The 21,157-nt window shown below is 37.8% G+C and overlaps 1 protein-coding gene across 1 annotated transcript in view; it reads right to left on the minus strand.

Annotated features, from left to right (window-relative positions):
* Window positions 1-3: 3 nt before the first annotated feature.
* Window positions 4-21,157, minus strand: part of NR1H4 (nuclear receptor subfamily 1, group H, member 4) — a 39,777-nt gene continuing 18,623 nt past the window's right edge. Inside the window, exons 4-10 of the mRNA XM_010185222.1 lie at window positions 18,571-18,711; window positions 14,887-15,020; window positions 14,266-14,364; window positions 13,037-13,136; window positions 11,381-11,527; window positions 1,980-2,093; window positions 4-475 (exon numbers count right to left, since the gene is read on the minus strand). Coding sequence (XP_010183524.1) covers window positions 237-475; window positions 1,980-2,093; window positions 11,381-11,527; window positions 13,037-13,136; window positions 14,266-14,364; window positions 14,887-15,020; window positions 18,571-18,711 — 974 coding nt within the window. The 3' untranslated portion in view covers window positions 4-236. The remainder of the gene's footprint in view (window positions 476-1,979; window positions 2,094-11,380; window positions 11,528-13,036; window positions 13,137-14,265; window positions 14,365-14,886; window positions 15,021-18,570; window positions 18,712-21,157) is intronic.

Consider the following 21,157-nt stretch of genomic DNA (forward strand, 5'->3'; position numbering starts at 1 on the left):
TGGTGGACTCTTTCTGATCAAAGAATATAAATACAGAGAAAATTATACTCACTTGTGAAAATCTGATAGCTATACAATATTCTGTGTATAGTGAACAAAATTCGTTTTATGAATCCATGGCATGTTTCTATAAAAACGCAGTAAAGAAAATTTAATGTACTGTGGGATATTTTTCTTTGAAAATAAATGCTATGTGGTCCTTGAAAGAGATATTTTTCCTAAAATAAATGTATCCATCATTGCACATCCCAGATCTCGCAGAGAAGAGGTGTGAATTTGTGATCATTCACTCTCCAGGACATCAGCATCTCTGCATGATGATGGTTAAATGTCCGTAATTCTGTAAGACGGCCCAGAAGACATGCAAAGTGTTGAGGGTTGTCTGGGTGGTGCAGTTTGCAGAATTTTTGTAGAATATCCAGCAGGGGTTCTTGAAGCCTTTCCACAGACTCTCTGTCCTTTATGTATTGTCGATCTGGTTACGGCATTAAAAGAAAAATAAGTAATTAGCAAGTACATGCTCTGATACAATGTAAATATTTACATTGTTAAACAAATGTCAAAATATTCAAATATTTACACTGGGGCAGTGATGTTCACACCTACCAAAAATATTTCTTTTATATAAAATAAAATAGTGCTTTACCATTGCATTTTTGGTTTAGGGTTTTCATGTAAACCTCTCACTTCTAGCTAGGGAAAACTTTCAACTTTTTCAAAAACTGAAGAGTTTTAACTCGGAATTGTTTCTCTGGGACTGTATCATCATTGCAATAACTGAGCAGCACAGCATAAGTTCTTGGAGACATAGTGCAACCAGGGAATTTGGCCAGCAGAGTGTGTGTACAGGGTGTCCTGGTTTACTGGGACAGAACTTTAGAATCAGTTTTCTATTCAGGAAAACTCCATTTCTACAAAGACTGTGGTACTTACTTTCATGGGAACAAAGCAATAAGACACTTTGTTTTACTTTTCCGTGAGCACTGGTATATGGTGATCAAGGTCTTGAGATAAATGAGTGCAAAGACTGGGGGAAGCAGAAGCCCAGGGCAGTTGACCCCAAGTGACCCCAGGCTGGCCAGTGAAAATTATTATATACCACAAACATCATGCTCACTGTAAATTGGGCAGTTTGCTGGGGATGGCTCTCCTTCTTCTATGGCTGTCATCCCAAGAGGGTCTTGCCTGCCATTCTGCTCCCAAGGCCTACTCCCCCACTATATTGGCCAAGCATAACGCTGTGTACTTTATATTAAGACTATTACTAATATTGTGTTTTCTTGTTATTATTTTATTAAATTTGTTTTTATTTCAACCCACAGATCTCCTTGCCTTTTCTTGATTCCTCTTCCCAGGTGGGGAGGTGTCTTTTTATCTTGTTCATATGGAAGTATGTGTTTGGGTACTTGAAGAGAGAGCAAAAAAAGGACAGGTTTTTTTTGTCACTGAAATTTTTGGTGTAGAAAAAAATTCCTAAGCCACACAGACTCAAAGAGACATGGGATTGCTTCGCCTTCCCTTCTTCCATGAAATCTGATTTGGAAACCTCAGTGTCTGTCTTTTGCCCTGAAGCATCAGGCTTCTCTTTTCCCATTGCTATGATAGTCCGTTTGTTTGAGGCACTGTACAATTTCCCTCTAAAAAATGTGATTCCACCATGGTCTGTAGCAATGTGCACATAACCACATTGGGATTTTCTGAAGAAAGAAGCCTGTCATGCTAAGCAGTAAAGGGATACCAGAAATCTTTTTTTAAACGGGGTGTTTAGACACTTTCTTTCCTTATATGCAAAACCAGATGGTGTAGCAGGGCATTTGGAGTTTGGATTTGTGTGCTTGTTTTCTGGTTTAACAGCTGAATATACTAAGCATGTATGTTCACTTACTCTTTGTAGAATGTAAGTTTTTACAAGTTTCAGTTCACAGTCTTCATGCTTTCTTTCCAAAACCACTAATATTTAATTCTGGATTAGAAGTTACCTGGAGAAAGAATAACTATGGCTGTGAGCAGTGCGTATTCTTCCTGTGTCATCTTCAGCTCTCCAATGCTTTTGTAAAAATTAAACATGGGAGTTATAAATTCATCTGAGATACCTGTGAGAGAAAAAAAATATTTTTACATTATTGAAATAATCTGGTTCATAACCACAGAGCAATTATTTAGTGTTTGAAGCCTTGACTGTCTTGGTGGGAGAAATTTACTACACAAATCATGCCTCATGCAAGCCAATTGGTTACAGAAGTGTAGGCCTATCCTTGTTTTCCAGATCGGAGTAGAAACAGGCAAGCACTAGCCATTTTCTTTTTGCATGTTTTCAAAGTCTTTCTTTCAAGCAATTCCTTTTCCTCTACAGATGTGTCCATCTGGCTCTTCAGGACAAGTTTCATGCATATTTTTCTTTCTGTTTCCAGTATGCACAGTTTGTGAAACAGTCCCCATGTTTCCTATCTTTACATTAGTTCTATGGAAACCTCTCAGGGTGTATAGTTTAATTCTAGCCCAACTCTACCCTAAAGCCAACTACCTTGGGCAGTTGCTTCAGTTGTCTCTATAAAGAGTCTTAATTGTTCCTTCTCTGTAGCCTGAAACTTTAGTTAGGTTTAGGATTACCTGTAGTCCAAAATCAGCTTGCTTGCAAAAGTAAATAATAAAATAAATAATAAAATAAATAAACTAGTGTTTTATAAAGTACAGAGCCATGAATAATTAAAATCCATCCCAGTTTAAGGAAAGGATCATGTGATTCTTTCGCCATCAGTGAAACCCTTTGGGGTTACCGAACTGGGGCATGTTGGTTGGGCTTCCTCTTAGTGGCTTTGTCATCAAGTCACAATGTTCTTACTTAGCCTAAAATTACAGATGTGCTTCATTCTGCTTTTTTTGGTGTAAAAGAGAAGTAAGTCCTGTGACATCAAAATTATTATTTCTTTTAAACTGGTGTGTGAGTCGCTCAGAGCAGCCACTAGACTGGACAATGGTTGCCTGTAACTCTGAAGCGGTGGCATGGATGAGGTGTAACGATCTGAAAGAGAAGTTCTGTAGCAAGTAACCTTTTGGACTTCCTTGGCTGAAAGGACAGAAATCTCCTTTGTTCCCACAGATGAGGGCTATAGGATTTCTTATCATTTTACTCTTAATTTTGAGCTGTTCTGGGAGAAGACTGTATAGCTTGGTGTGGAAACCACATGAAATAATGTGATTTTGAGTGTTGGATACAACATGAAGCTGGAGGCCAGGACTGGATGGTGTCTGGAGTGCCTCCAGTAGGGGAAATTCAAAATGAAACTCAGCAGGTGGAACTCAAAGAAAGGAAACACGAAGTCATTTGACTTAACTACGAACAAGTCACATTTTGCTATGACAATGAGAACTTATTTGATTCGGTGGAATCGTTGTGTCCCAACAGAGTGAAAGCATGGTCATGCAGGGTGTGGTTTATTCTGTGGCTGAATGATGTGTTTAGACATGTGACCACATGAGTGACCTATGTTCATTTCAGATTATAAGCCACAAATATCATTTTTGTAACAAGTTCAACACTACTGAGAAGAGTCTAAGTCAATTAAGCAGATGCATATGGTGCGAGTCAGCTCTTCCTGTGGAAGTGAGTAACACAGCTGGAGCTTTATACAGAGCAAACAGTAGTCACAGCATCTAATGTTCTGCGAGGTTTATGTTGTTAGTCATCAATGTTAACTATGTAAATTTTGAACGCTTATTATTGCTAAATTTTGGGGAACCGCCTCGCTTTCTCTTGGGCAGTTTTAAATACCAGAGTTCCCTACAATATGACATATGTAGTCTTAAAGTTCGCATAAATCTAGAAACAGGAAAAAAAATAAGTCCATCTGAGCCCTAAAGCAGAACAAATGAATCCCTTTCGTGGAAGTGAATAGCTCAGCAATGACATGAAAACAGTTCAAGACAAACTGGGTATTTTTAGAAGTCTCTATGCAAGGTAGCACACCACTGGGCATGATCGTTTTGGCAGCAGACAGGAGATGGAAGGAAGTGGGCTGTGACTAAGACTCCCATCATTTGTTTCTCATATTCATAATTTGATGTTTCTTTCTCTTTTTGGGGGGGGAGTCAGGTTAGTTTTCATCTGGATTAATTCATTGTTTTGCTGACCACAAAGCTTCTCAAGTCCTGCTGTCAATATAGCAGAAGTAGGATGAAAATGATGCTGGTGAACAGGGTGTGGAGTAACTAATTCAGGTCCTCACTGGTCCAGGCACTGCACAAGCATGCAGTAAAACAATCCTGGCCCCAGAAAGCTTGTGATTATAATATTAAAATACTAAAGTATGGATGGGTGAAGCAAAAAATGAGCATAGATTTGGAAGCAAATGAAATTATGGCAGAGAGCTTCTCTGCACTGCTGTACTCCAGCTAGAGAAATAAAACAAAAGAGAAGAAGTGAAAGGGCACAAAAAGGGATGTTTCAGCAATGCAACTGATTTAATTCTTTTACTAAAGAGAGAAGAACTTTGCAATCTTTAAATAGATATATGTCACACATGAAACCATGCAAAATGAGCAATTTTGAGACTAGGATAATGGATTTTTTTCTTAGTTACTAGTTTTGCTCTCACCCCATCTGTGCTGGAGTTTCCCTGTTATTTCGTCATCCTGTATGCATGTTACACAAACCACTGTTCCATCACAAGAGGGGGCTGTTTTCTAACGGGATTGAAAACGCTGTGGTTTGGAGTTAATAAGCTCCACCAGAAAGGAAAAAAGCAGGAAACAAATGTTTACAGTTCTTGCCTTTTATTTTTTTTCTTATCTACTGTACAAGATACTGTCACTTCAATTCAAGTTATCAGAAAAAGAATTAAAGACAATTTGGTTCTTTTAACTGGAAAGTCTAGAGAAGAAGTGAATTAAATGACTTTTCAAATGTCATTGCTACAAATCATACTCCAAAAGTGGAAAAAAACCAAACCCAATAGATAAAGTTATAATGTATTTCCGGCCTCAGATAGAACAGGAAAGTTAAGTTCATCTAGCCCTCTTTATTTAGATCAGACAAGAGCACAGTACTGTGTCAGATAGGCAGAGTTTCCCAGGCAGTGCTAATGGTACCTCCTCAATTTTTTTCTCAAAAAGGTTTCAAAAACTTTGTTTCATACAGCATTATGGCAATAAGAAAATGACTCTCCTTTGTGTTTCATCATGTATCACTCTGATCTACCCAGATGTCTACCTAACCACCAGCCCAACGCTACCGTCTGCAGAAGACATTGCAAATCACTGGATTGATTTTGCTATGTTAATGGATGACTGGCTGTAAACCCCAGGGTTGTCAGCGGGAAATGCTGACTTTACTGAGCACAGCCTTGTGGCATTAGACTGGAGCAGATTTAAACCCATGAGCATTATTCATTCAGCACCCCTTGCACAATTTCATTCCTGTATATAGCTTAAGACACAGTATAGGTTCAGACCTCTCCTTTTTTAGGGCTTTGTTCCTACAATTTCTCTCTGAAGGTAGGAAAGATGGCTGATGCTTTCTTAAGGTTTGTAATTTCATGCCATAAATAATTATCTGGTTAACATTATCCCAGAATAGAAGGTTTTACTGTGATATCAAGTCAGTATTGCCAGCTTTTTGAGACCAGTATTCTCCCTTCTATTTTGGCTGTTGATTAAAACTGAATAGATTAATCTATTGCAAGAGGAAATCTTGAGAGTAAGTACTAATTAATAGTAAATAGCACTGAGTGATTAATATGGGTAAAGAGAACATTTTTTCTTGATAAACGTAAAGTCACCAGTGGATATTAAACTAAGGGTATATTAATGGCTGTTTTATGAAAACAAAATATAGTAATTACTTGCAAAATTACATCTTATCTTTCACAATGTTTCATCTTCCAGAACTGCTTTCCATGCTGCTTATGAGCTCTGCCTTCTAATCTGTTCAAATGCATCAGTGGCCCTTTAAACACTGACCAAATTCTCCATGCTGATGCTGAGAGCTGAAAAGTGGAAAATCTAGCCAGTAGAGAAGATACATCAGAGCATGCTCATGTGGCCTCTTCTCTGTTGTCATCCTGTACAGTTTAAATGGCCAACTTAAATGAGAGGTTAGCATGTGCCAAGCAGAACTTACAATCAGGATAGCAAAAACCTATCTTCTCAAGAACAATCAATAGGACCACTGTGAAGCCATTATTGAAAGCAAAGAAATCTTAGTAAAAAAACCAAACAAACCCCAAACCAGAACAAAAACCAACCAAACAAACCAAAACAACAACAAAAAGCCCAACAGACAAACTAAACATGCAAGAAGGATGCAAATGGCATTGCCACATGCCATCCTTTGGCAGTGGCCTGAGTGCCTGCAGCCAGGAAGGAAGTGCGGTCTGGCACACAGCAGCAGCATCTGCATTGCCTTGGGCCAGTCTTCAGAGGTTGAGTCTATTTAAGTAAGTTTTTGGCCTGAAGAGGCACACTTACGCAGAAGAAAAGAGATTGGGTCCTCTGACATCTGTTCTTGTTTTGATGTGTATAAATTAACTCTACAGATACAATTTAAATGCTTTTATCAATTTTATTTGTAATTCAAGAATGTGGCACTTGTTAACTCAGTGTGGTAGGTTGTGCAGCACTGTGTACAAACAAAAAGCTCTTTCCTATACTCTGTAATTTAGAGTGGTCCTAATTTCAAAATATTTTGGACAGTGTGCCAGTTTTGTGTCAAGTTGCAGGATGGTAAGTATTTCTTTCCGTGTGGATGCATATGACCATTTGGCGGGTTAGACACCTATGATGTGCAGGTAAGTTCAGAAACAAGGGGCTAGATACTGGCCAGCTTGCTCGCTCTTAGGTTTGATTATTTGACTCAGCAGCAAAGATAATTTCATTTTGATTCTCTGCACAAACCCCGGCAGAGTAGGGTTTTGGAGCACTACCAGTACTCAGTACTAATAATCAAAAAATAAAAGCCAAAGGCAGCGGAAGTGAGCAGGTATCTGTTGTTCTGGTGCCAAATTTTGTCCTTGGTTGCAGGAGTCTCTTGTCCAAATCAATGGGAACTTTGTATCCCCCATTCAAGGGCAAAAAGTGGCCTCTTGCCATTGCTTTGAAATTGTGGCTATTTATTTTTTTCCTTGGATCTTACTGTACTTCAGCACCTGTAACCCATCCAGGAAGACAACAGTGTATTTCACAATGTTAGGTGTCCTGTCACCAACCAAAAATTTGGGTTCAGATTCTTCTGTTTGTGTCCATATCAGATATTATTCCCTGATACCTAAATTAGTAGAACTGCTCTGTAGCATAAAATGACGAAATAAAAATCCGGGCTCTTCATGACTGCTGAAAGCAGATGTTCCTAGGAAAACAAGCTATAAATGCTCACTGAGAAAACATTCAGTATTTCAGCACTGTTTAAAAAAATATTGTACTCTTAGATAACATGGAGAGTTTGCTTTTAAAATAACAGAAATTAAGCATTAAATTACTAGGATGTCAGATGTCAGAATGTGCATTCTTTCATGGAATAAGTAAATCAGTCACAACTTTTGGTGTATATGTAGTGAAGCATCAAGATGAATAAGTGATACAAACTCTCATTAACATTAAATAAAATGTCTATTTCTCATTAAGTCTCAACATTAGAGAAGGAGAGGATTTCAGTCTCAGGAGCAGCTAATGAAAAAATTTCCATAACATCTTACGGAGAAAATCCATAAGGGCACAAACAAAGGCAGTCACTGAGATGCACCAGGACTTGAGTGATATGCTGAAGCTAAGAAATAAAAATACCCCTCATCAGCATGAGAATAAAGACGAAGGCTGCTAATGCTCAAAGGTCATCACCACCAGATCTCTGGCTTCTTTATCAGGAAAAAAAAAAATCTGTTCCATACAATCAGACTGGGGAACGCATAAATATTAATAGATGACAGCAGCTTCCAAGTGGACATGGTGGCAGGTGACAGAAGTCTGGACAGCTTGTGACTTTTAGGCAGGATGCTTACCCCCCAATATTATGGATACAGACATTGAGGCTTGACAATAGGACTTATGTGACATTCAGGCAATTGTCTGCTCCTAAAAAATATGTAGACAGAAGTTCTGACTAACAACAATAATTTATGGCTGACGGCCTGACAGTGTTTAGGACCTCACTAGGAGTAATGAATAATCCTGATGCTGCTTCTTCGTTCATTACCTACAAATTTAATTCCTAAACTCTCACTCAGCTATCAGTATGTTTCCAAAGCTGCCTTCTGTTGTCTTTGCAGGGTGTTTCAGTTTGCTGCATTTAATCTTGCTTTTCAGTGAGGTGTACACACACAGAAAAAAGTCCATATGTCCAAATTTACATGTAATTTTCTTGAGTTTTCTTTTTTATTTGGCTTGGGTTTAATCTCTTCTGCCCATTTTGTCTTGGACCAGTCTACAACATGAGAATGGCCAGCTGCATTTTCTAGTAGGATGTGTTCTTACTGGTTAAGGCTGGAAGAGGCAGCTTGAGTTTCTATCGTAATACCGTGTTTAGTACAGGCTATTATTCAATCTTGAGCCCTGGTATTGTCCTATGAAATGCAGAGATATGAACTGTAACTTTGTATGTATGTAACTTTGTAAGCAAAGATAACAGAAGAATTTGGATGCTTTTCTTTCATTTTGTTTAAACAAGGGACACCTGAAAGTGACCATGATTTAAACCACAAAAAATAAGATATCTCAGTAGTAGGTATTTCCCAACAGTTACTCAGTTTGCCTAAATGTGTAATTTTGGAATTTGTCATAAACTAAGACAAAATCTGCAGGAAAAAATGCACTAAGACGAGCTATTAAAATCAAACCAAGAAACTGTGGGAGCCTGTGTAACAGCAAACAGGATTCCTATGAAAGTTCAGTGAGCACTGAGAAATATGCTTGGGAAGCATGAGAGAGTCAAACCTACCCAGTAAAAATCCTTCCTTCTATAAACCAATCTGCTTGCATTTTTGGTGCAAAGGAAGTAATACCACTCTCTGTCAGGCAGCTACCAGTACTAAATACACAGGCAAAGGGGTGTTTAAAGAACTCATTTATGACTTTTCATGTGAGTGGCATTGCCAGATTGACAGATACGCTCTAGCATACAGCAATTTAAGTCCAAAGTGAGAGACTGGAGATTTTGAGTGACTTCTGGGTCTGTACAGTAGCACTAACAGTTAAATAGCAGCAAATAAGTTACAACTGCTACAAATGTGAAGATTTACAAGCTGCTTTTGTTGTTTTCTGTCACAGCCCCATTAAGTGTGGCAAAGGAAAATGTTTTTAAGTAGGCTTGAATTTGCAGAGAGTGGACAAATAATATGTGTCAAAAAGGGGTTTTTGTCCTGTATTCTTGTTATTAGTGGAAGGAAAGAATGCAGCCAGGAGCAAGTAAGTTGAATAATACATTATGCTCCTGTAATATAGGGAGGGAGCAATTCTAGCGGCAGTATTTCCTCTTATGTCTCCAACTTGATCCTGTCTAGAGGGAAAATATTTTTGAGAGGCTTTTCCAAAAGCATTAAGATATATATGTGTAGATATGCACATTAAAAAAGTTATCATATTTAATTTCTTGCTAACTATTCAGCCTAGGTTTTGCTCTGATCCAGAATTCTCTTTGAATTTACCTTTCTCTTTTTCTTCCCCCAGAAAAAGTATTGCAGGAAATTTTCATTTGGAATAAATAATACCCCATTTGAAATCATTACTTGTCTTGAAACTTTCTTCTACACAAAATGATCATTTTTAAATCTATTTCATAATAAGTAGATAATATTGCAGGATACAATGTCATATTCCAGCTCGTCATGTTCTGGTATGAAATGCTATCTTTAAGTCTAGTACTAGATTGCAAAAAATTATGTTGCATCTCATCTGGACTCAATAGTTGCAGAGAATTAAAAGGATACTTTAAAATTATGATTAAGGAAAAAACTGTTGTTATGATACAGTGGCTTAAATAATGTTCTGGATCAAAGTATTTCCTGCTTCTGCTTTTTATAAACTGTTGATACCTCGAACAAGGTTGATACTGACTGTATAGATTAGGAGCAGAAGCTTTCAGTAATCATGTATTCATATGGATTCATTTGTCTAAGACATATTTTAATAAAAAATTAGGCTATATTCTAGTAGAAAAATAACTTAATTAAGACATTTGGATCCATGACAACTCATTATAGTTTCCAGGAAATATCTCTGGCCTTCTTGGCACACTTCTCTGCCTGCAGAATCTGAACCATAAGCCATCTATATCATACTCAAAGTCACCATTTCCAGTCCATTGAACAGCCACCTTTTATTGAAAACTACAAAATATAAACCTAGAAATGAGTGTGCTAACCCAATCTAATCACATATGTTCAGCAAGTGAATTCTTCTCATTTTTCCTAACTTCTTTTCAGGGTTTCAAATATATGTCTTGGTCTAATTTTGCATACATCACTAGTACCTTCTCATTACCGCTCATAAAGAGTTTCAGAAGTGAGTTCAAGCCCATTTCTATGACTAGCACTGAGGTTAAATGTTTCCCTGTCTCTTCTCCTTCTGACTACTAAAAAGGAAGGCCAGAAGCCAGAATCAAAGCACTCATTCTGACTATAGTCAGGCTTTGATTTAGAATTTTTGTTACATCTGAGTTTTGGATGATAGGTAGCTGAGAGGTAGATAAAGTTTGCTGATCAATACAGAAAAGGGCAAAACATTCAGTATTGCATCAGTGGAGCACAAAGAATGCATAAAAGTGCAAAACATGATATTTTATGTTTTGAGAAACAAATAATATCCAGCCCTGATCAGCTTTTCTTAATTATTAAGATTTACATCTAGAACAAGTAGAATCTATCACAACAGCTGAGCCTTAGCTAGCCCTTAAGGAGCAGAAAACACACTGAAAACATGCCATGTTTATAATTCTTCTATGCATCTCGTGCAGTGTGATTCAATTTTACCAAATTGACCTCAAGAGTAGGTGGTTCCCTTCAGTCATCTCCAGTAACAACTTAAACCCCTTTTCATTTTCTTATACGTAGTGATTGCCTTTGAAAGCATAAAATATAGATATTTTATGTGAATAATATGAAATGGTGGTATTTCTTCTTCATTGTTCTTTCATGCTTACCGTTGGAGAATTGCACCAAGTTTATTTCATATAGCATTATTCATAGTACTTGCAATGTGTTTATAAATAAACCTTTACCTTATGACCTTTAGACTCAAGGCTGAGTTAGATTTGTTCTAGTTAATATAAAGAACAACATTCATATAAAGCCATTTCAGTGCTAATAAACAATTTTATTAGCTTGTCAAGGGCAAAATACTGACACAGAGGTGCAATGGCATGGTTTGGTTTTTCCTTGTTAATCAAGATACTTACCACTATTGCGAATTCTTTCTTCTAAAAGGACAGTATGTCCTGTAGGAAGTTTCCTACTGAAGATCTCTGCTGAACGGAGGAACATCGCTTCTACTGCTGAGCCCTTCAGCAAAGCAATCTGATCTTCATGATCAAGGGTTTGGAAGCCTGGGGAGTTGTCAGAGATAAGTAAGGCAGCAAGAGAAAAGTCTCCACTACTTTCTGTCCTGAAATTCATGCACATGAAGTGCTGCGCATCTGCACAAACTTGATGTTGGTGTTAGTAGGGGCGACAAATGCTGCAGAAATTGAAACCTTGATTCCAGAAAATAATTGCAGTTTATGAACATTAGAGTTGTGTTTCACTATTCATGGTACTTTAAGAGTCAAATGATAAGCAAAATCTAGTGGTGTGGCACAACCAATAGTGGAGATTTTGTCTAGCCTGATGGTGCTGCCTAACGTCTTCTGCCATGTTTCCATCAGAGCTCTCTATATGACTCTCCCTCTGCTATGCTGCTTTCAGCCCTTTCCATGCTCTGATGGCAAAAATCAGCATTTGAAGCGCCTAATTTTAAATATTTCACCTTGCCTTTGGTCTAAGGTACTAGTTTACATACAGGCTTCCTGCTGTGTTTAAATACACCTTTCTCTTTTTTGGAAGAGAAGGACTCTAAAACCCACTGAAGAAATCAGAAGGAATTTGGTAACTTGTGTGAGTACAGAGCTGTTCCTCTGAAAAAAGAATGAGTGGTTGAAGATCATGGGAAACTCTCCTCATACCTGCAAATGCAGGTACCCACGTTATAACCACCCTCTGATTATGTGGGGAAGTATAGAAAATGATAAAGTAGAGAATGAAACTTAAAGGTGATAAATCCTGCCAGATATACTCTAAGTGAACATTGAAAAAGCAGATTATTCAATTGGAAAGTTCCACTCTTCTTGATTACCTGTGAGCCAATATCCCAGTTAGCATAAAAAATATAGTTACAACTGCAGTGCTAGGCTTTGAAGCAAGCCCGTAACACACAGAGGAAGGGTCAATATGATGGGAATGCCAGGAAAATACCGTTTTCATATAGCTAGACATTACAATGAACCTTTCTTAATTACAAGGAACCTGTACTATGCCCAGTGTTCCCTCCTGAGGTAATGTCAACTTGGGAGTTAAAAAAAATACTAATGTTAGCTTCGGGTTTTCAGTGCTTGTCCATAACACACCATGCAAAGATCATAAATATTGGTGCCACCAAGTTCTTGGTAGGACTCACAGTTCAGTGGATGCCATGACATAGAGACTTTGCTAGAAAGGCAGCGAAGAGAGTGAAGCAGAGTCTGGCAAGTTTTAGTGGTAGTTTAAAGGCAGAATATTTGGCACTGCACTGATATATTAAAAAAAATATCTCTAGAGACATAACCCCCTTCTCTGAGTGTTTTGTTTGTCAGTAGGTAAAGAGTGCCACATCTCAGAGCAGCAGAGTTTGAATTATTCAACATATTATTCCACTGAGCACAAAGCTCCTTTTCTTTAGACAGTGTCTGAAGAATGCGTATGTGTCAGATGAGGCAGCGTTTTTATATAGCGTTCAAAATATACATAACAATTTTCAAATGGCAACTGAAAGGGATGTAAGCTTTGCAATAACAAAATTTGGCGCAACACACTGGATGTACCTGGTAGTTTTTTAGTGAATTCCACAAGGACCTGCACATGACTGGTAGCCATTTCTGTTAAAATCAGAAAATTTCCTTCAGCACTGAATTCCTCATGCAACTGTTAAAAATCAAACCAAACAAAATCTGTTACCACTCATTGTCACTTCACATTTAAGAGCATAATGTACAAGATTAGACTGGATCAGGCAAGAGGTCCATCTAACCCTGTATTTTGTCTCCAGTGGTTGTCAAAAACAGGTATTTTAGAAGGCAGCATGAGAAGTAGATAGTGTCCTTTTCCTCTGGAAAATCTGTCTCACTGTCAGTGTCATATCTAGCAACCAATGATTTAGGCACTTCCTGAGCTAGAAGTTCTATGTATTTAATGTATGTAATATTTAACCAAAAGTCTTGTTAACCATTAATTTTCCCATTTCATTTTTATTCAACCCTCCTCTGCAAGTGTCTTCATAGAATCATAGAATGGTTCGGGTTGGAAGGGACTTTAAGATCATCTAGTCCAATCCCCCTGCCATAAGGAGGGATACCTCCAAGTAGATGACTTAGGAAATAATTTTCTACAGTTGTTTTGGTTTAGGTTTTTTTGGTTGGTTGGTTTTGGGGTTTTTTTGGGCGGGTGGGGTTTTTTTGTTTTTATGATTGGACATGACAGTTTTGTAAAAAAATATAATCCCTGTCTTTTAAACCTTCTTTTCCTCTTTTGTTTCCCAAAGTTTTTCCATCCTATTATGAAAAATGGGACATCTTAAAGGGAAAACCAAATTTCTAGAATATAGAGAGAAAAACAAAAGAAGAGGGAATGAAACAAAAATCCAAATCTGAAAGATGTTGGGAATTTGTATTTAAAAAAAATGAAATATTTTCAAGCTTCCAGGCTGTTATCTTTATAAAATGGAAATTTGGTTGCAAGTCAAACTGAAATCACTGCCTATACTGACAATGCGAAAACCAAAGCTCCATCAGCAATGGTTAGATTTGAGCATAAAAGTGTATTTCCAGGGTTGAAAGCTTTTTCTTAGCATGTAAGTTTGACAAAGATGTGTTCTAACTGTTGACGGAATGGGAGAGATTCTGCCTTCCTTGCAGCACATTTTAATGGTCACTTCTTGCCCGTAGTTCGTTCTACTGCTTATTACACCTATTTATGCTGAGTACAAATATTTTCTGCCATGTAATCCTCAGCTACATTATCTGCAGCTGAAAAATGAATTCATCAAGGTACTTACTAGTTTTTTTGACACCTCCTGTGGTATTTGTTGTTTACTGTATGAATCCATGATGTAATCAAGAAGGTTCTGCTGTTCTGGGCTAAATTCTATTTTCTCCTATACTGGCAAAGAAAAAAAGCCCATCATGAAATGCAGTCACAGAAATCATTCAGCATCTCTTGCTTTAGGCAAAAGCTATACATCTATTTTTCACACTTGGAGACCAAGCAGACAAGAGGCTTGCTTGTTACTGAGATTTCTATAGTGTAAAAGGAGAGGCGTATAATGGTTCTAAACTGTGTGGGTTTGTGTGGTTTATTACTAGAAATAAGGATCTGTTTAGCAAATAACTAGAAATACTCAAAGTTTAGTATCATACCTCACCTTGTGTGATATATACCTGACATATATATCACAGAAAAAATACTTTATGGATTTTATGTATGCTTTACTGAGATTTGACTGAAAATATCAGAAGTACTTCTACACTCAAGGTATTTCCTTGACTTGGTGGGAGATGGAGTTTTAATTAATATAGAAAGCTCCAGAGAGTTTGCAAGTACTCTATATTCCCTGTGCTAGCCATAGTGAGTTCAAACATCACCACTACCGTACAAACTATTACAAGAATTTTCTTACCCTATATATTTTAGTTGTAGATGTCACTTGTTTCATGTCATGGCCTTCGTTATCTTCATTGACTGTCTGATCTGGGGGCTGTTTCACATTTTTCCGTAGCCTTTTTGACTTGCATTGTATTTCTGTTAACAGACCTAGAGCACATAATACAACAGATGATAGCAACTAGATTTACATATGCCTCAGGCATTGAATAGGTACATAAACATGCCCATGAATGGCCTTTACACTACCAAACCCACTTACCTGGGCAGATCATTTCCTGAACACGTCATTATTTTTGGATAATGTCTAATGAGACATACTAAGTACACACTAAGGAGTAGTCTAGCTCAGCAGGAGCCCATCTGCAGAGCAAAACGGTTCTGGTGAGCCACTATCCATAGAGTGTGTATGTTGGGGTCCTTGCTTTGGACCAGCTCGAATCTGGTTTTACAGACAGAAAAACCACTAGCAATGGGAGTGCCCTGGAGTGTGTCTTTGGTTGTTTCATCCAAGAGAAAACCCCTTCATGTGCTCCAGCACCTGAACCAAAGCACAATAATTGGAGCAGGATCAATTGGAAGTCTGTCATCAAAAGTGTGCTCCTCATCTGATCCAAAACAGTAATCACAGTGCAGCTGTTCTTACACAAAGAGCAGTGAATGTTTTCAATAATCTTTAAGCAGTATTATGGCTGTAGTGCAGAATCTTCTCACAGAAAGTCCAATGAGAAGAGAGTGCTCTAGGGCTTAAGCTATTACACTGTCAATATACAGGTAGACCAACAGCTGAAAATGTAGGCTCAGAACTCAGGCTGGAAAATGTACCTGCAAAATGTATTTATTTAAAATGTTACACCTTTGGTCTTGCTGGTTTATATTTCACTGTATTAGAGGACTGAATAACGCCCTGGTTTTATTATAGAGGTTCACTTGCATAATGAAAGGATTTTTGCATTTGTGGGGTTTGTTCTAGACTACATTTCAGTACCTTGAACCAGGGAGCATCCTTGGATGCCATAAAAACTAGCAATTTGCTTGTGCTAACAAAAGAAAGGGACAATAAGTACCCTACACAACCTGTGGAAGACAGCCAGAAAGCACAAATGAAAAAAGTAAGCAGCTAAGTATTAATCTAAAAATAAACCTATCAGCACAGGACTTCTTTTCTTTCTTTCTTTTTTTTTTTTTCTTTTTTTTTGAGCTTCTTTCAAGTATCCTTCCATTCTCCACCTTTGAAAATGCAGAGCAGGAAAAGAGGCTTATTCAGTGAGTATATGATAGTGGAGGAAGATACCATGAAAACAGTGAATTTCGTTGTGAATGTTTTTAATTTCCTGTTTAAGCACTATATAAAATAACCTACCTGAACCGCTGAGAGAAGAGGAAATTTACATGATTAAAATAAGACCTGCAAATAATACCTTGAAAAGGGGGAACAGGAATGATGGAGATAATAACTGGTATCGAGCCATGTAATTTGTGCTGCTGCACAGCATCATAGATTTCATTTTCTAAATTATTCAGTGCATCCTTTGACATTGTTAATGGACTTGTACTGTTTTCTACCAGCTTAGAATCTGGTCTACTGCCTTCCTAGGGAAAGTTTAGTTCACATTTTCCTTAAGCAATGACAGTTTTTTCTTATGTGTCCTGTTACTGAGTAGTACTTTGACATCTTGTTCTGGCTCCATTTAAGTTGGCTGGAAAACTCATGTGAGAGACAGGACTTTACTTTTTACCTCAGAGATAGCCAGGTTTCAATGGATATTAAAAGGCTATTACCTTCCATGAAGAGTGGTGGAACCTGCATCTTCCCTAGGTAGGCATTTCACCCAAGAAATTTAGTTTCTACCAAACCACAGCAAATGACTGAGACTGATGGTTAGCAATTTCGATCTGTCTGTGGTCTGTGTATAAAGAGCAGGATAGGATTGTTAAGCAGCCATGCCATAAATGTTTATAAGACTTTATGTCCTTGTTCAGAGGGAAAAAAGAATCCACAGAGTTTGCAATTACAATCCTACAAAATGAGTAAGTGAAACAAAGTTCAAGGTAACCTTTTATTTCCCAGTCTTTTTTTTCCCAAATAAATGCTCTATACTACTAGAAGCCTTGTGTTTTACTGTCCTGGATTGCCTTGAACTCAAAGGAGTCATACAGCACACTTCTACTTAAAAGCCATTAAATAGTACCTTGCCAAACATCCTCATTGCAGCGCATTACAGCATGCTTATGGTTAAGTCATGAGTAACACAAGGCACCCAGTGTTTCCATTGCAGAGAAAGAGTCGAATGGCAGTGGCACTCACTGGCTTTTATTTCACGTATGCCAGTTTGTGAAAACGATAGGTCAGTTTAAAAGTTTCATGCGGACCCAGTCAGTATTATTTACACTGACCTATTTTTTTCGGTGATGGTTTGTTTTTTCGTTGTACTGAGTCACTTGTGCTATTTTGAACCCTTAAAATTTCGGAACAATGGATCTGGGATCAGCACCGCAGGGGACTTATTTTGCCCTGGCACTTAGGGACACATAGAGTGCTGTCATCACAGTGTCTGCTCATATATTTACATGTTGCACAAGAATATGTCATATCTCAGGATCGTTGTAGTCTGTTCAATTTGCAGAATGAAAGATTAATTACATTATGCTGGCAATGCATTCCAAATATTGATGGAGCTTATTGTTTCTCACAAAACCAACAGTTAATATGGCATATTCTGATCAGATTGAGGGATAGAAGTATATTAAAAATTCCAAGTAGATTAATTTCCTGTATGAACCTAAATTGGTTTCACACATACGTGTATGCTAAAATAATTGGAGACATCAAGAAAAATGAATTGTAGCCCTGTTCATGGAAGGCAGAAGAGCAGGTGTTTACAGACTGTTCTCAGGAGCAAGCTTGCAAAAATAATGGATTGGCCAACATTTTGCTCAAAATGGAGTTTTAAGCATGTTTAAAGCTGCACTCCAATATCCTTGTTGTTCTAAGTTATCCGATGTGAAGCTCAAAGCAGTTTGTAAGCTGTCAGTCTGAATAGAATATTTGCTTCAATATGAAACATTATTAAAGTCTATCAGCTTCATTTAAGGAGATGGTTCTACCTATATGCCTATATGCAAGGCAGGATATTCTATAGTGCCATGAGAAAAGCTAATAAGACTATAAAAAAAGGACCTTAGCAGGCTTTGTCTGATTGCTGGGTGAGGTCTGAGAACTTACGTTTGACAAATCCACAGAAACTCTCTGCTAGCAGCTGTCCGCCTCTTTTCTTGAGAATGGCATTGTTTGAATGCCAAAATTTGGACTGGGCTCGCAAAAACTTGACAGAAAGAGTAGCAAAGGAAAGAGCAAGGACTTTCCTGCTTTGGCTCCCACAAGACTGCGAACTCCTCACTCCTGGGGAGTCTCAGGTAGACTTGTTTCTCCCAGCTGCTTTTCCTTCCCACTGAAGCACACTAATGGCTGTCATCTAGTGCAGAACAGCCTTTCCTTCACCACTTGCTCAGTCCTTATGTCCCTGACCACCAATTAAATCCTGTTGCTTGTAAGTGCATCTGTCTTTTTCAGTGGGATGCGCAGGCATGGCATCGTTAACCTGTTATAGCTTTATTATTAAACCCGCCCACTTAAACTAATAGAGTAATGCGTTCTCTGCACATTCTGACTGTGTGATGCAAATACCTGTATACATACATTCAGCCAACATGCCCATTTGCTTGCACTTCCTTAGACGGCACTCCTGGCATTTTCTCCTCATGTACATGTCCATCTCGCAGTTGCCTCCATTTTTACACTTGTATACTGCATTTTTTGTGATGCTCCTTCTGAAGAACCCTGCACAACAGAGCAGTGACATAGATAAAAGAAAGCACTCAAAGAAGCAAAGTGGTTGAGTTGAAGAGCACCTCCATGTCCACCAGGTTTTCTGAACGATATCTGTTCTGCTTCACTATGAGTTTCTTTTAATGCCTGGATGACTGTATTCTTGCTATTTTTATTGAGAATAGTGTCAAAGTAATATAAATTTATAAATCAACATGATCAATCACATGCCTGAACATTAGACAATAGCCCAAGGTACAAATCTGGAACTGTGAATGTTGGGAAAATTCAGAACCAAATCTAAAACACCAGAGCACCAGCACTAGAGCTGTAGGTGATATCACCAAAATAGCCAGTGAAAAAAATACACGTCTGTTAAGTCTCTTGAAGTAAAGGATGCGCAGAAAGAAAGCTGAGTAACTTATCACTGCAGAAGCTGCATGTAGTGGGAAGCTCACTCACCCCCAGGTTTAACGAGGAAGCTGCATAGTATCTGCCTACTGTACACATGTCCTCCTTCCCTGTTTACAAGGTACTCTGGTCTCTTTCACTAAATATTGTCCAGCTGATGAGTTAAGTAGTCATCTAATTAACCACCAACACAGGTGGTTCTACTGGTATTGTCACTGGATTAGCTTCAAAAATTGCACAGCAGTTACTTCAAACAGCAGTTACTTCAAACAGCAACTGAGCCAAGAAACTGAGAGGATCTTTCCTCAGTCTGTCCAAATCTCCCTATTTGACTGCTGCCTATCACACCTCCAAGAGTGGCACTGTGGGCAAAATGTGGAGTATTCAAGATATGAAATGTAATAGAATAAAGGAGACATCACCAAACAGCAGTGTCTTTGCTGTCAATCACAACTTGAACATTTCCTGAATTTTTAGTGTGACTCACTATACCAACTCAAACTTTTTACATCTGCCTTTGTATGGCAGAAACTACTAAGCATCAACTAAAGAAGGAATTAATTCTATCTGGCATAGGAGGGAAGCTCAATTCTCCTCCCTGTCTGAGAGCAGGTTTCTGAAATAGACTCCTGGGAGCTTCTGATGGCACATCACTGATTTATAGTGCACTTCAAAAGAGAACTCTGCATAAATTTACATTAACCAGAAAAGCTAATAACAAAACTTTGGCTTTCTTATTGCCACTGACTGGCACAGTAAAAACACCATAATTTTCCAACCTAGCACTTTGATGCACTAAGAGAAGCACCAGAAAAGACCCAGTCTCCCATACTCAAATCACAGGGCAAATTCAGATGTGAATCCGAATTGTTGGCATTGTATGATTTGTTTGCATGTTTTCAGAATGTGTTGAGCTAAGATACTGGCGCACTGAATCTAGGCGATAAAACAGATGACATGATGATTTTGACATTGTCAGATGACAATTTCCCAACTTTGGCCCATGTTTTTATAGTTGCATAATCTCTTCCAAGCACCAGTGTGTAGCTACCAGTAAAACAATTCCACTATCTGGTCACCAAAAAAAGCTAGCGTTTCTCTGAATCTGCTGTATTTCCTACTTGAAATCTCTTCCATGCTGTCTGTTTTATTGGCTTCTTTTCAGATAAATACAGTTGACTGGCATCAGTCTCATTTGAAATGCAGATTGCTTAGAACCTCCACAGCCCCAGGCATTATTGTTATTCATCACTCAGATGGTGTTTAATACATTACCATTTACCGGTCAGGGAAGGCAGGCCTGGATTTAAGCTGTAGGTCCTCAGCATCAGTTAAAGGCAACTACATCTGCTTTACATCATTTATTTGAATTTTATTTATTAAATATTGTAATTCATGGCACATATTAATTAGTTGTAAGTGCTGAAAAGTTCTGTGCAAACATTTATGACATTTTAAGTCCAATTGATATCTTTATCACTCACCCTGTCCACAAGGGTTGTGTTTGCTTTTTCATGGAGGAACAAAGAAAAAGAGCTTTAGTAAATGATTTTTCTAAAATTATGTAAAAATATGAAAGATGAATGCAAAACTAGAGATGCGAGAAGATAGAAATCAATAGGATTCAAGCAGCCAAATATTTCTGTTTCAAAACAAGGTTTTTGAAAAAGTGAAATGATGGGAAATGAAAAGTGATTTTTTTTTTTAAGTTTTGACCTTTCTCTCACTTCATTTTTATCATGAAGTGCTCAAATTTATATATATATATATGTATAAAACTAATAATTCAAAATTAACTTAAACTGCCTGAAATATTTTATGTGCGACTTTTTTTACCAGGAAGTTTTTATGAAAATTTAGAGACAAATCAGAAATGGTATCTGTTAGAATAATGAAGGAGCAGTCTCAAAAGCTAAATGTTTTTCTGGCAAAGGCTAAAATTTATCTGATCTTATCAAATTACGAAAAAGCTCCTGTTGGCTGGAAACGTTGAATTTGCTTTGTTCTTTTAGCTAGACATGTGTATGATTAATTATGGCTAAAACAG

Source organism: Mesitornis unicolor, unplaced genomic scaffold, assembly GCF_000695765.1.
Source record: "Mesitornis unicolor isolate BGI_N332 unplaced genomic scaffold, ASM69576v1 scaffold27175, whole genome shotgun sequence".
Taxonomy (NCBI): Eukaryota; Metazoa; Chordata; class Aves; order Mesitornithiformes; family Mesitornithidae; genus Mesitornis; species Mesitornis unicolor.